Genomic DNA, 16388 nt, shown 5'->3' with positions numbered 1-16388 from the left:
AAATTAAGTACTCAACAGATACTTCACTAAACATTACCTCCATGAAGAGACATGCAAGGATAAGATGCTCTCATTAAATCTTTCAGAAGACCATCTGCATGTTCCTGCTTATCCACAAATATAATGACAGATCCCGATTCTTGATAATGGCCAAGAAGCTCAAGTAACTTCAAAAACTTCTTTTCTTCTTCAATCACAATCTGAAAATACCAAATTGCACCAAGTTAATGGAATAAAAAAGCAAATATATCTCTAATGCAAAAATATTCATTTTATTTGTGGCAAATGGCTAAATGACAACATCTTGCTGTATCTTTAGGAATCGGTAGGAAAATGTTGATTTTAACTGATAAACCAGTAAGACCAAAAAAAAATTTCTAACTGAAAGAAGAAGCTTGCAAATGTGAGCAAACCATCATCTAGTACTCTCTGTCTCTTGACCTCACATCCTATTAACTAAAGAATAAAATGGGTATGTGATATTTCCATCTACCAGTCCCATCTCTTCTGGTGGGAGGAACTAAAAAGAGCATTTTAAACATGCAGTTCCAAGGAATAGCTTAGATTTATCGGATAAAATATTAATGGCTGAGCTGTATCCTATTCAAGATTAGATAATTACCTGCCTTCATCACAGTGATCCCCAAAGGATCACATACTGCCTAAACCTCTAGGGAATTGAGGATTTCCAAAAGATTGTACCCACCACTTGTTGTTCCACATCTGAGCAAACCACACTCCTGCCTCCAACCTGCACTTCAATGGGTTTACTCAGGATTCTGCGAGCCAAAGCCTCCATAGCTCTGGGAAAGGTAGCTGAAAACATAACTGTCTGTCGATCAGGTCGGACATTATCCACAATGCGCATGACCTGAGAACACATTGCAAATAAATATGGTGAGTATAGGCTCCAAAAATCATACGATGTTAAAACCAAGTAGAAAGGGGTGCCTGGGCTGCTCAGTTAGGTAAGCATCTGCCTTCAGCTCAGGTCCTAATCTTGGGGTCCTGGGCCTGAGCCCTGCGTCAGAATCCCTGTTCAGCGGGGAGTCTGGCTCTCCCTCTGTACTCTCTCTCTCAAATAAATAAAATGTTTAAAAATAACAAAGAGAAAAAAGGGGAGCCTGGGTGGTTCAGTTGTTGTCTGCCTTGGGCTCAGGTCATATCCTGGGGTCCTGGGATCAAGTCCGCATCTGGCTCCTTGCTCAGCAGGGAGCCTGCTTCTCCCTCTTCCTCTGCTCCCCCCGCTGGTGCATGCTCTCTATCTCAAATAAAGAAAATCTTTAAAATTAAAAAAAAACCACACACACAAAAAAAGGAGAAGAAAATTTTGAGAACATCTATTCAGTGACTCTGAACTTGTTACCTTCAAATAACTGATACTACTCCATAATTTGCTTTGTTCAGTTTCCCCCTCCTAAGAACAGCAACTATAGTTATTCACATATTTAGGGCAAAGATGGAAGAGCCATCTGTCACCTCTCTCTCTCTCTCTCACTGATCTCACACTTAATCCACCAAAAATTCAGTATTCTCAATCCTAAAACTTTATCTGGGATACAAGTATTCTCCCTTGGTATCACTGTTTTCCATCAGTTATTCAACACATTTTTGTTGAGCAACTGTATGTGTAAGGCATTGCTCTAAGCGCTTGCAATATGCAATAAAAACAGACAAAACCCTGTCTTCATGGAGTTTGTATTCGAAGGAAGATGGACAGGGATAAATGTATTATGTGTCAAAGGTTGATATGAGCAACAGAAACAAAGAGAACAATGAAGGCAGACATACTGTTGTGGGGATAGGATATGGGCACCTCTATAGAGCCCTGGAGAAATCCTAGGACTCTTGTGATGACTGCTATAAACAAGAAAAATAGAAGTAATGGGGCGCCTGGGTGGCTCAGTTGGTTAAGCGACTGCCTTCGGCTCAGGTCATGATCCTGGAGTCCCAGGATCGAATCCCGTGTTGGGCTCCCTGCTCAGCAGGGAGTCTGCTTCTCCCTCTGACCCTCATGATCTCTCTATCTCATTCTCTCTCTCAAATAAATAAAATCTTTTAAAAAAAATAGAAGTAATGAATAAGATTATTAATGATGGTTTCAAGGTAGACAGTGGTGAGTGGTTGGAAACTGGGATGGGTGAAGGTCTAGCCAGGAATATACAGAATTCTAGGACCACACTTTCACTCCAATCAAACATGATGTGAAATCTGTGAAAGGGGCAGTCCTACCCAAGGCACTTGGAAATCCTGGGTTCCTGGCCTAAACCTCAACCACCTCTCATCTGGATTATTCCAACTATCTCTCTTCCAACTCCTACCCAATCTATTCTCTATCCAGTAGCCAAAATGATGGCTTTAAAATATATGTCAGTACTTTCAGTTAAAGACTATTGCTTGACCACGTACATTTATTTCTTTTCCTTTGAAAAACCCTGTAAAAGTTAACAATGCAGAGAGTGTTTTTAAAACTTGCACAAACCAACAAAGACAGTAAGAAAATAAAACAGGAGATGACAGCAACATTTTGATTAAATTGGTACCCAGACACAAGAAAACATAATCCTAAAATGAGAATGAACTAGATTTTCAAGAAGCACCCTACCCTGTCCCTCCTCCACAGGAGGGTTATTCTTCACCACCCAATGTCTAACTTTGAGAGTCAACTTAAGTTCTCTGTAATGTTTTCAGTAAAGCTTCATAATTTTCTCCAAAAGATCTTATACATCTTTTGTCAGGTTTATTTTTTCATGCTTTTGTAAATTACATGGTTTTTTTTTAACATTTTATTTATTCATTTGAGACAGAGCGAGAGAGAGAACACAAGCAGGACCGAGGGGCAGAGGAAGAGGGAGAAGTAGGCTCCCCATCGAGCACGGAGCCCAACGCAGGGCTAAATCCCAGGACCTCAAGATCAGGACCTAATCCGAAGGCAAATGCTTAACCGACTGAGCCACCCAGGTGCCCTGAATTATATGATTTTTAAAGTACATTTTCTAACTTACTGAGAAAAGAAATGTAAATGATTTCTGTTTACTGACTTAGTATCCAGAAACTTTATGGTCCTCTTAACAATTTATCTGTAGATCATTTTGAGTCTTCTACAAAGACAGCCTTAACATCTGCAAATAACACTTGCTTCTTCCTTTCTAAACATTATACCCTTTCTCCTCTAGTAAAATGTTGAATGGATATTAACTACTTTACTTTGTTCTTCATGTTAAAAGTTTAAAAGTTCTACCGCTAAGTGTAACATTTACTACAGATTTTTCTGTATGTACCATTCATTGGATATGGAGGTTCCCCACTAGTCTCTGCTGAATTTTTTTGAAGATTTTTTTATTTATTATTTGAAAGAGAGAAAGAGACTGAGAACTCACACAAGGGGTGGGAGGGGCAGAGGGAGAGGGACAAGCAGACTCCCTGGTGAGCAGGGAGCCCAATGTGGGGCTCAATCCCAGGACCCTGGGATCATGACCTGAGCCGAAGGCAGACTCATAACCAACTGGGCCACCCAGTGCCCCATCACTTCTGAATTTTTAAATCATAAATGAAATTTTATCAGATGCCTTTTACACATTTTAGATAACGGTATGGTTTTTTCCTCTATTCTGGTAACAGGGTAGATTATATTTTTTGACTTTTCTTTTTTCTTTTTTTAAGAAAAGATTGATTGATTTCAGAGAGAGAGAGAGAGTGAGAGAGGGAACACAAGCAGGGGGAATGGGAGAGGGAGAAGGAGGCTTCCCACTGAGCAGGGAGCCCAATGTGGGGCTGGATCCCAGGATCCTGGGATCATGACCTGAGCCGAAGGCAGATGCTTAATACCTGAGCCACCCAGGCGCCCCTTTATTTTATTTTTAAAGATTTTATTTATGAGAGAGCAAGCATGAGCAGGGGGAGGGGTAGAGAGAAAAGCAGACTCCCCAATGGTCAGGGAACCCGATGGACATGGTGCTCGATCCCAGAACCCTGGGACCATGACCTGAGCAGAAGGCAGACACTTAGCCAACTGAGCCACCCAGGCGCCCTGGTTTTATTTTAGAGATAGAGAGTGTGTGTGAGTGAGGGAAGGGGCAGAGGGAGAGAATTTTCAAGCAGACTCCCCACTGAGCACAGAGCCCGTGGCAGGGCTGGATCTCAGGACCCAAGAGATCATAACCTGAGCCAAAATCAAGAGTCAGACCCTCTGTCAGAGATAGGGCCACCCAGGAGCCTTTTACTTGATTTTTCTAACTTTAAACTAGCTTTTGCATGTAAAGAATACTAACTTCAATGTGATTTATTATTTACTTTAAGCATTACTATATTTGGTTCCCTAATACACTTTTTAGGGTTCTTGCAACATTGTACATTAAACTATACCTTGTTTGATTTAGATACCAATATTATATTGGCCTATAAAATGAAATTGCCACGGGGCACCTGGGTGGCTCAGTCGTTAAGCATCTGCCTTCGGCTCAGGTCATGATCCCAGGGTCCTGGGATCGAGCCCCACATCGGGCTCCCTGCTCAGCGGGAAGCCTGCTTCTCCCTCTCCCACTCCCCCTGCTTGTGTTCCCTCTCTCGCTGTGTCTCTCTCTGTCAAATAAATAAATAAAATCTTTAAAAAAAAATGAAATTGCCACTATGGAAAAGTTTGACAGTTTCTTAAAAAGTTAAATATAAATTACCACACAATTCAGAAATCCTACCCCTTGGTACAAATAAAGACATATGTCCACACAAAAACTTGTATGCAAATGTTCACAGCAGCATCATTCATAACAGCCAAAAAGTGGAAATAATCCAAAGTATTTATCAAACAGTTCATGCATAAACAAAACGTGATATAAATTCATATGACAGAATACTAACCACTCAGCAATAAAAGGAATGAAAGGCATGCTATAACATGGACAAAGCTCGGGCACCTGGGTGGCTCCGGTTAAGCGTCTACCTTCGGCTCAGGTAATAATCCCAGGGTTCTGGGATCGAGCCCCCCCATCGGGCTCTCTGCTCAGCAGGAAGCCTGCTTCTCCCTCTCCCACTCCCCCTGCTTGTGTTCCCTCTCTCGCTGTCTCTCTCTCTGTCAAATGAATAAATAAGAAATCTTAAAAAAAAAAATGGACAAAAAGCTCAAATACATTATGCTGAGTAAAATAAGCTAGATGTATAATATATGCATTTTATATGAAATGTCCAGAAAAGACAAATATATTAAGACAGAACACGAATCAGCAGCTGCCTCAGGCTGGGGTGAAAACTGGAAATGAGTAAAAATAGGCATGAGGCATCTTTCTTGTGATGGAAATGTTCTAAAACTGGATTACGGAAAAAAAACAAAACTGGATTGTGGTGATCGCTGCATAAATGTGTATGAACACTAAAAACCACTATATTATACATTTAAAACAGGTGAATTTTATGGTATATAATGAGGACTGAGAGCCCTTTTAAAAATAAAGGATTACAGGGAGAGGGCACCTGGGTGGCTCAGTTGGTTAAGCAACTGCCTTCGGCTCAGGTCATGATCCTGGAGTCCTGGGATCGAGTCCCGCATCGGGCTCCCTGCTCAGCGGGGAGTCTGCTTCTCCCTCTGACCCTCCCCCCTCTCATGCGCTCTCTTTCTCTCTCAAATAAATAAATAAATAAAATCTTTAAAGAAAAAAATAAAGGATTACAAAGACCTTATGAACTGTTATTTACCCTTTTTCATACTTTAAAATAAAATATGATTAGGAATATAATTATCGCCGTGCGGCCCCGCCCCGCCGCGGCAGCGCACGTTTTCTGCACTCCGGGGATGGCGGAGGGAGGGTCTGTTCACTACTTAAACGGCACAGATGCGCTTGGGTTCCTTGTTCCTCAGGCCTGGGTGGTCATTGGTTCTAGTCACACAGCTTTTTAGGGTTTAAGAGGTAAACCAAGATTTTATTTTCAAGATGGAAAAACCATCTGACTCAGGTGTGATTTTACCTAGCACTCCACGGGCTTGCACCAATCCACCATCTCCCCGGACAAGGAGCACAAGAAAACAACCTATGAGTGCAACACTTAGAGAACGATTGAGGAAAACTAGATCTTCATTTAATTCCTGTTAGTGTGGTGAAACGTCTTAAAGTAGAGAATGAAGAAAATGATCAGACTTTTCCTGAGAAACCAGCATCTTCAATAGAAGAAAACTGTTTGGAACTTCAAGAAAGTTTTAAACACATAGATGGTGAATTCAAAGAAAGTACATATTTGAAGAAAACCTTCAAGAGTTATCAGTGCATGTGAATCTAAATCTCTTGATACTGAGTCTTGCAGTGATCTCCAAAGTGACTTTGTGAATGAGAATCTTCCAAAACAAGGATTAAGTGAAGAAAGAGCAAAATTGGTGAAGCAGATTGAGGAGAAAGAAGACTTTCTTCGGAGGCTAAAACCGGTCAAAATGTATAGATCAAAGAATGACCTGTCTCAGTTACAGGTGTTAATACAGAAGTGGAGAAGCTGTAGCCAGCTGTTGCTTTATGAGTTGCAGTCAGCTATGTCTGAGGAGAACAACAAACTCAGCCTTACTCAACTGATAGACAACTGTGGGTTAGATGATAAATTACTACAACAGAAATGAAGAAGAGTTTATCGGTGTTTAATTCATAATTTTTTCTCCAGAATATTTTTGAGAATGACAACTTAAAAGATAATACACTTTTTTTTTTAAAGCTCTGGAAGTCTTTGTTTGTTTTTGGTAAAGATTTTATTTATTTGACAGAGAGAGACACAGCAAGAGAGGGAACACAAGCAGAGGGAGTGGGAGAGGGAGAAGCAGGCTCCCCGCCAAGCAGGGAGCCCGATGCGGGGCTCGATCCCAGGACCCTGGGATCATGACCCGAGCCGAAGGCAGACGCCCAACAACTGAGCCACCCAGGCGCCCCAAAAGATCATACATTTTAAAAGGAAGGTAGAAACTATTAGGGCCTAGAGAAAGGTATCTTGATGAACATCAATTTAGGGCACTCTGTTATATAAATATAAAATAAGTTCTAAAATGAAAATTTAGTATTTTGGATAAGTTTGCCAAAGAAAACTTGACATTTAAAGAAATGTGAAAAAAAATTAAATCATGTTTAAAGAATAATTTGGTCATTTCTGGAAGTCAAATTTAATACATTGTTTTGTTTACTGTGGTAAAAAAGTTCTATTTTTTTTTAAGGTTTTATTTTAAATGTTAAAAAATACTTCAGTCTGGTTAATGTCTAAACCTGAAGTGGTCTAAAAATGCCTGCCTGTCTCCTAAGTTTATGAACCGTGTTTTTATCCATTTAGCACATATTTCCTTCTGCATGGTTGTAGCAGGTAATTAAAGTTGTTCATATGTCCAAAAACAAAAAAAGGAATACAATTATCAATTCCTTGAATATCTGGTAGAACTTGCTAATAACAAATAGAAACTGGTGGCTTCCGTGTGGGAAAATTAAAAGCTGATTTCTTTAATGAATGTAAGACTACTGCAGTGTTCTTATTTCTGAGTCTGTTTAAAGCTTTCAAAAGTACTGGCATACAAAGAAAGATAAAAGCAAGAAGGGAGGAGTGCCTGGGTGGCTCAGCTGGTTAAGCATCCAACTCTTGATTTTGGCTCAGGTCATGATGTCAGGGTGGTGAGATCATGAGATTGAGCCCTGCATCTGGCTCCAAGCTCAGCAGGGAGTCTGCTTAAGATTTTTTCCCTCTCCCTCTGCCCCTCTCCTTGCTCACATGCACACTCTCTCTAATCACACGCACACTCTCTCCAATAAATAAATAAAATATTTTAAAAAAGAAAATAAAAGCATGAGTTTTATAGTATATAAATGCCCCTTTATTTGTCAATAAAACAAAACAAAAAACAGTAAAATGTTTTAAGATGGTAAAAGATTAATCAAGCTCAAGGAAGAGAATCCCATGCTAGCAGTAAGGAAAAGTTAAGAAGAAAGCTATTCTCCCTACATGAACGTGAAAGGTAGGGTGCCAGAATAAGGAGAATTGTTACAAGGTCTGCTTAAGAAGCAATCAAATCACCCGACCTCCACCTGCTACTCAGCCAGGCAATGGGCCTTTCTCTCATCCTAGCCCAAGACCTAAAGGTTTAGCTTCTGCAGAGAATAAAACAAGAGCATGGATGGATGAAGCAAGGGTAAAACCCTAAGAAGAAAAGCATTAAGTAAATGCATAATGCTCGAGGCTGAGGCTCCCACCTCTCCCTCAAGGCCTCTTTTCCAACCCAAAACAGAAGACAGACCTTCATATTCGAGGCAGAAGACCGCCAATATTTCTCCAGGCACAGTCTGCTCAGCGCAAGAAGACAAGCAGAAGATAGTCCCCAACCAAAGGAAAGACCCAACCAGATCACAACAGTGAAAGTCAAAGTCAGTAAGTCCTGCTCTGGCACAGACAGCTTTGAATTTAAGCTGCCCCTTCTCCAACCCTTAAACACAAGTAGGTAACTACAGATTCCCAGACATCTACAGAATGCAGAAACCAAAGCAAAGAGAAAATCAACTCAGAGGACAAAGATCCTATGTAGGTAGAAGGCAATCTTTAAAAATGAGTCATTTAAATGAAATCTTGCCATTTGCAACGACATGGATGAAACTACAGGGTATAATGCTAAGCGAAATAAGTCAGAAAAAGACAAATACCTATGATTTCACTTATATGTTGAATTTAAGAAACCAAACAAAAGAACAAAGAATAAAAAGAGACAAACAAACAAACAAACAAAAAGCAGACTCTTAAATACAGAGAACGAACTGGTGGTCACTAGAGGGAGGCAGATGTGGGGATGGATGAAATAGGTGAAGAGGATTAACAGCACACTTATCATGATGCGTACTGAGTAATACTGTACTGAATACTGTACACCTGAAACTAATATAATACTGTATGCTAATTATACTTGAATAAAAATAAATTTAAAAAAGTAAAAATGAATCACTTAAGTGCTCACTTTAGCAACACATATACTAAAAATAATTGGAATGGGGCGCCTGGGTGGCTCAGTTGGTTAAGCAACTGCCTTCGGTTCAGGTCATGGTCCTGGAGTCCCGGGATCGAGTCCTGTGTCGGGCTCCCTGCTCGGCAGGGGGTCTGCTTCTCCCTCTGACCCTTTTCCCTCTCGTGCTATCTCATTCTCTCTCTCTCAAATAAATAAAAATTAAAAAAAATAAATAAAAATAATTGGAATGATAGAGAGATTAGTATGGCCCCTTAATGCAACGATGACACAGAAATTCCTAAAGTGTTCTATTAAAAAAAAATTATTTAAGAAAAGATTTAGTCTTGGGTTACAGAACTTTGGGGATCCTAATAAGGTGAAAAACAAAGGGGACTCTGTTGATCCCAGAATGATGGATCCCAGGACAGCAGCTGTATGTCAAGCAGAGAGAACAACAAACCATGACTGGAACAGGTCAAAAGGCTCTGAAAAAAAACTCCTTAAGGAAGATGAAACAAACAGAAAACTTGACTGTTTCAACTACTTGATATATTTATATAACTAATAGAGTTTGGCATTTAATTAAAGTATACAGAAATCCAGCCAACACACATAAAAAGACAATTATCTCTAGGGAAAACAAAAAGTTATAGAGGAAATTAATAATCAGTTTAGGGATGCCTGGGTAGCTCAGTCGTTAAGCATCTGCCTTCGGCTCGGGTCACGATCCCAGGGTCGTGGGATCGAGCCCTGCATCGGACTCCCCACTCAGCGGGAAGCCTGCTTCTCCCTCTCCCACTCCCCCTGCTTGTGTTCCTGCTCTCCCTGTCTCTCTGTCAAATAAATATATAAAATCTTAAAAAAAAAAACACACAAACTTACTTTAAAAAAAAATCAATTTAATACACTGCCCAGCTCTGAATAACACTTAGATTGCCATAATGTAATATTCTGATCCAATTAAAACAGCAACATAAATCTACTGAAAAAATAAAGGATGAAAATGATGCAAGAATGTAACAGGAAGAAGGAAAACAGAGAAATTACATTCCCCCATGGGAAGTCAATAAGCAGTATCAAAAACAAAAAAATAAAAAGGAGAAGTAAAAGCACTCTATTTAGAGAAGTAGAATATCAAAATAATCAGCTAAGAGATTAAAGAGAAAGTAGAGAAGGGGTACCATTAAACCTATGTGCACGTGTGACCGTTAATTTAAGACTAAAAATATAAAAAATTAGATCAGGTATTCCTCTGCTCAAAACCCTCCAATATAGGTGTGCCTGGGTGGCTTAGCTGAGCATCTGACTCCTGACCTCAGCCCCAGTCTTGAGCTCAGGGTTGTGAGTTCAAGCCAAAAAACAAAAAACCCCCAAAGCCTCCAAATATAACTCATCACATTAAACTTAAAATCCAAATTCCTAGGGGTGGCTGGGTGTCTCAGTAATTAAGCGTCTGCCTTCATCTCAGGTCATGATCTCAGGGTCCTGGGATCGAGCCCCGCATCGGGCTCCCTGCTCAGCGGGAAGCCTGCTTCTCCCTCTCCCACTCCCCCTGCTTGTGTTCCCTCTCTTGCTGTGTCTCTGTCAAATAAATAAATAAAATCTTTAAAAAAAACAAAATCCAAATTCCTAACCCTGCTGTACAGGGTCTTACATGTTCACCACACCATCAGTACATCTCTTTCTGTCATCTTCTACTCTCTCCCATCACATTCCCCATTCTTTACTCTGCTCCAGGGACACTGGCCAAGTAAGCTCCCATGTCAGGGCATTTGTACTGGCTCTTTGCCTGTAACACTTTTCTACCAAATATCCCCATGACTCAATCTCTCACTTTACTCAGGTCCCAGTTCCTATGTCATCTTATCAGAACGCTTTTCTTGATCTTCCTATATAAAAGGACAAATCTTTCGGAATGACTGAAGTACATTACTGAAAATTAGGAATCATTAACCACGCTTGGTTTGATGATATGAATTTGATAGTAATATCACTGCAAATTCACATTAATGTGTCCATCTTTTAAGACATTACATACAAAGCTGATCATCTTAAACAACTCGAAGGACTGCTCCTTGAGTCTCAACTTCTCATTTTATACATGTATAAACAAGGATCAGACAATTCACATTAAAGTGCCACTGTGGCCTTGAAAATCTCTTCAAAGAATAATAAACATCCTGCCTTCCTAGACTATTCACAAATAGGCTTTCATTCTCAGCATATGCAGAAAGACAATATCAAAGAATAAAACTTTTCTGGAGAACCAGACCCAACTCTTTTTCTTGTCATAGTGCAGAGAAATCTTCCTGAATAAGCTACAAACTCTGTGCTTCCTGTAACAGTGTACTGCACATGGGAGCTTAGATTTACCTTATGAATATCTATTACTGCTTAGAGTCATGAAGATGCCTACAGAATGACCCTAATGATCACACACTTTTTCAATGATGAGTGGGTCTGTGTTTTGACTGCCTTGGCTATCAGACTGGAAGCTATCAGACTGGGGGCTACTGATTAAAAGCTGTTCCTGAAATTTTTCAGTATGTTTCCTCTTTCACACCACAAATACTTCAAGTCAGCTGTGGTCTGCCAAGTAAGTACATAAACTTCTTTCACACTCATAGGCTAAAACTAAATTCATCAGGCCAGTCACTAACGTTTACAAAGGTAGCAGTTTTCCCACTTTTCACTGATTCAACTCCTGATCATTGGCATATGCTCGTTTTAGAGACGTTCTAAAAGATTAACACATTCTGTCTTGTACTTCTCTTGATGATGTGCAATGTTTTTCTTCACCCTCAAGAAAATAATTTGCTACCAAGTTAATGATTTATTTATTCACCAACGTAAATATCCCAATCCCAATTTTTAAATCACAAATAGGGTCCTTGAGATGTTGCTATCTATGTTGGTAAAAATTACCCTGGACTAAATCATAATATGAAATAGGAATAAAACATGGGGCGGGGTGGGGGGGAGGCAAATGTCATTACATCTCTGAATCTGTCTCCTCTAATGTAAAGTATTACATTAGACTTAAAAAATAAGTCTTCAAAAATCTGTCTTTTTTCAGTACCTCAATTTCCTTAAGTAGTAGCCATGTTATTCATCTGTAACTGCTTATGCACCAAACCCTTCACCACTGGCCTCAAGAGAGAGACTCAGAGATGCTGAGGTGTCTAATCATCTATCTAGTGACCTAATTTTGATGTGAATTTGAAGACGGTCTTCAAAGTACAGTAATCTCACATGAGATAGTGAGCTCCTTAAGATGACTGATGCAAGCCTGGTGCTTTACAGTGTACAACTGACAAGCACATTTACTCTCTCATTTTATTATGTGATTGGTATTTTTAAGAAAGTGAAAACTCGGTGGGGCGCCTGGGTGGCTTGGTTGGTTGGGCGTCTGACTCTTGGTTTCAGCTTAGGTCAGGATCTCAGGGTCGTGGGATAAAGCCCTGAGTCGGGCTCCGCGCTCGGTAGGGGGCCTCTTTGGGATTCTTTCCCTCTGCCCTTCCCCCTGCTCTCTCTCAAATAAATAAATCTTAAAAAAGAAAAAAGAAAAAAAAAGAATGAAAGAAAGTGAAACTTGGAGTAAATGTCTTCAGAATCTTCAGCTTCATTCATTCTATATTAGACGTAGGCATGAATAAATTTAGGCCAATTACAACACTGTCTTTCTTAATAAAAAGAGAACATGTAAATAATATTTTTTAAATAAGAGGAATATTATTTACATATTTTTACCAAAGTATGTATGTCCAGCTCCAAAGTGGCTAACTTAAGCTAAAGATTAATTTCTGTATCTAATTGATTTCTTCTCTTACTCTTTATTTTTACGAAACTAAAAAAGAACAAACCTAGAAACTATAGGGCAATCTCTCATGAAAACCACTTTTTAATATCCTGTCAAAAGCTACTTTTAATAGATTCCAATTTCAGTAAAGGAACAAACGGATTCCTAATCTACTCTTCTGTTGTCTTTGGTTCCAAAAGGAGTTCACATTCTGTTGCAGCCCTTAGGAAGATGTCCACTAATAAGTACAAGTTTTTCTTCAGTAAGTTAAAAAAAAAAATCAGTAAGGTTTAAGAAAGAGGTACACTTTTCTACTGGTCTTTTTAAGAAATTCTGTTATCTGGGGCACCTGGGTGGCTCAGTCAGCTGTCTGCCTTCAGCTCAGGTCATGATCCTAGGGTCCTGGGATTGAGCCCTACATTGGGCTCCCTGCTCAGCAGGGAGCCTGCTTCTCCCTCTCAACCCCACTCATGCTCTTTCTCACTATTTCTCTCTCTCTCAGATAAATAAACAAAATCTTAAAAAAAAAAAAAAGAGGGGCGCCTAGGTGGCTCAGTTGGTTAAGCGAATGCCTTTGGCTCGGGTCCTGATCCTGGAGTTCTAGGATCGAGCCCTGCATCAGGCTCCCTGCTCAGCGGGGAATCTGCTTCTCCCTCTGACCCTCCTCCTTCTCGTGCTCTCTCTCATTCTCTCTCTCTCAAATAAATAAAATCTTAAAAAAAAAAGAGAGAGAGAAAAGAAAAGGAAATTCTGTTATTCTTCACCCTAAAAACTCTTTTGGCACTAAAAGTGTTAAGTTTAAAACAATACACAAAGATTTTCCCGAGCGCCTTTCGACCTGCCAGCCTGTTCAAGCTTAAATGTGGAAAAGTAGAGTCCTGTACCTTCTGCCCGTGCCATCGCACAACAAGTACACTTACTGTACATTCACACTCAGAAAGATACACATTCAGTGGCCATGACTTAATTTAGTTCCCAATTTTCATTATTTTCTTCAGTACAGAATCATGTCTGGAGGCATACTGCCTGCCCACTCTTCTCTAGATAGAAGCCATTGTGCAGATGTGCATTCACTAATACCAGCTTTGATTCAAATGCGAGTGCCTTTACTTGTTTTACACCCAAATAGTGCACTGTGGCACTGACCCCAACCCAGCACTTTCTATACTACAGCTCACAAAATAATCATTAATTTACTCTAAAATTTCTTCTCTTCGGGGCGCCTGGGTGGCTCAGTCGGTTAAGCGGCTGCCTTCGGCTCAGGTCATGATCCCAGGGTCCTGGGATCGAGCCCCATGTCCGGCTCCCTGCTCAGCAGAGAGCCTGCTTCTCCCTCTCCCTCTGCCTGCCACTCTGCCTACTTGTGCTCTCTATCTCTCTGTCAAATAAATAAATAAAATCTTTAAAAAAATAAATAAATAAAATAAAATAAAATTTCTTCTCTTCAACAGGTTTTAGTGATTAACAAACTATTACTCAGCATTTCTCCCTCAGGTACTTACGGAGATGTAAGCACTAATGGCAAGGGATGATTCACACTCTGCACACCAATGAATGGGAAATGTCGTTTGACCTCTTTATGGCAAAGCTTAACGGATCAACCAGAAAGGCCCAATCACCACACCTACCTTAAACACTACCAAAACGTCTAAGATTTCCCGGGATTAGGAAAGACATTAAAAGGATCTAATTCCATCTTCCATCTGATACATCAATTCCCTCTACTCTCTTTCCACAAATGGACCACCCTACCTCTACCCGAACACATGGATGAAAAGCATATTCAGTATCTGCCCTCCTCCCACAACGTAACTTGTTTCATCTCCAAATAGTTTTTTTTTTTTAAAGATTTTATTTATTTAACAGAGAGAGACACAGCGAGAGAGGGAACACAAGAAGGGGGAGTGGGAGAGGGAGAAGCAGGCTTCCCGCGGAACAGGGAGACCGATGCGGGGCTCAATCCCAGAACCCTGGGATCATGACCTGAGCCGAAAGCTGACGCTTAATGACTGAACCACCCAGGTGCCCCTCCAAATAATGTTTATCCAGCCCTTTCTCACATTACGCTCAGATCCAGCTTCATATAACTTCCCAAGTGGGTCCTAGGTCTACTCCTCAATGATTCCTTCACGTGACAGACTTTTTTCAAAGGGTTAAAGGATGCTATCAAGTCCTCTACTCCAAGCTAAATATTCCTCTTTAACTATTTCTCACATGGTTCAGGCATCATCATAGTCCTGTTTACTCTTATGTGCTCTTCTATATCTCATTTAGATTGTGATCCCTAAATCTAAATACACGCACATGACAGGAAATACATTTCTAGAGACTTATGTGAAAAGACTAAAGACCACTTTTACTGTATCCCTTTCTAATACCGCATTTCAATTAATGCAGTTTGCAATAGAAAATAAATCTTTTTTGGTATCCATAGCACACTGATAACTCATATACCTTATCTCAATAAAAATACCACCTCTTAACATGTGTCCCTGTAAGTTTTTATCACTGAAATTTTGTATCTGAGCAAAGAGTGTGTATGAGGAATACAAAAATCTAAAGCAGACAAATGCTCCGGGCCTCGTTTTTACATTTGGAGAATATAAACAGCATGGGCTATATTGATCATGAGGTAATTAAAAGCATGAAGTAAAGGAATTTGAAAGGACAATGAGGGTGCCTGGGTGGTTCAGTTGGTTAAGCGCCTGTCTTTAGCTTGGGTCATGATCCCAGGGTCCTGGGATTGAGTCCCACATCGGGCTCCTTGCTCAGCGGGGAGCCTGCTTCTCCCTCTCCCTCTCCCCCCTGCTCGTGCTCTCTCTCTGAAATAAATAAAATCTCAAAAATGTATAGAAAAAAGGGACAACAAAAACTATAAAATATGAAAGCTTAAGCTTCTATTATCAGCACTTCAATTCTAATTTTACCAATGATGGTTTTAAAAGACCAAAAGAGAAAGCCTGCACAAATACCTTCTGAACCAGTTTTATGAGGAATTCAAAACATATCTATTTCAATTTCATATGTCCTCAACTTACTGTATCACAGCGCAACAAAAATGTGTGTGAGAATTTCAGACACTTTAAGAACATTTCATTCTCACGGCAATTACAAGGTTTATTTTATAGTTCAAAACACTAAGACATTTAGTGATTACCTGTGGTTCAAAACCCATGTCAAACATTCTGTCTGCTTCATCTAAAACAACATATGTCACTCTTCGAAGATTTGTGACCCGACCTAAGATGAGGAAAAAAAAATAAAGACAAAACGAAAACTAAAAATCAGTCACAATTCATTTTATCACTACCAAGAACTTTAAAAAACTGTAAAGGGAACTAAAATGCCTGACTTAACCAGAGGGGTAAGTTAGGTATGTTTAAACAGTGAAACGAAATTTTGGTCTACAAGATCTTAATCTAATGGCAAGTACTTTCTGACAATGGGTATATGAGGCCCTTTATTTTGTCAAACTCGTCTCTTGCATACCATCATAGGGCCTGAAGGACCTGTAAAATTCAGAAAACAGCCCTCTCCAAAACACATCATAAAACTAAGACTGAGATGAAGCATCGAGCCACATCAGCCATTATCTGACAGCATCACCTAGGAAAAAACATATTAGAGATTACAGCGTATGTGTGTAAAGCA

The 16388-nt window shown here is 39.9% G+C and overlaps 1 protein-coding gene and 1 pseudogene across 2 annotated transcripts in view; one reads left to right on the top strand and one right to left on the bottom strand.

The window, feature by feature from the left end:
- The window catches only part of DDX46 (DEAD-box helicase 46), a 75580-nt gene that overhangs the window by 34939 nt on the left and 24253 nt on the right, over positions 1-16388 (bottom strand). For both annotated transcript variants that reach the window (XM_027605413.1, XM_027605414.1), the window contains exons 13-15: positions 15895-15977; positions 707-871; positions 38-200 (exon numbers count right to left, since the gene is read on the bottom strand). In XM_027605413.1, coding sequence (XP_027461214.1) covers positions 38-200; positions 707-871; positions 15895-15977 — 411 coding nt within the window. The remainder of the gene's footprint in view (positions 1-37; positions 201-706; positions 872-15894; positions 15978-16388) is intronic.
- LOC113928983 lies at positions 5910-6617 on the top strand (annotated as a pseudogene).

The sequence above is a fragment of the Zalophus californianus genome, chromosome 5 (assembly GCF_009762305.2).
Source record: "Zalophus californianus isolate mZalCal1 chromosome 5, mZalCal1.pri.v2, whole genome shotgun sequence".
NCBI lineage: Eukaryota > Metazoa > Chordata > Mammalia > Carnivora > Otariidae > Zalophus > Zalophus californianus.
Note: the sequence above shows the minus strand (reverse complement) of the source record. Positions and strands in the feature narration are given on the sequence as shown.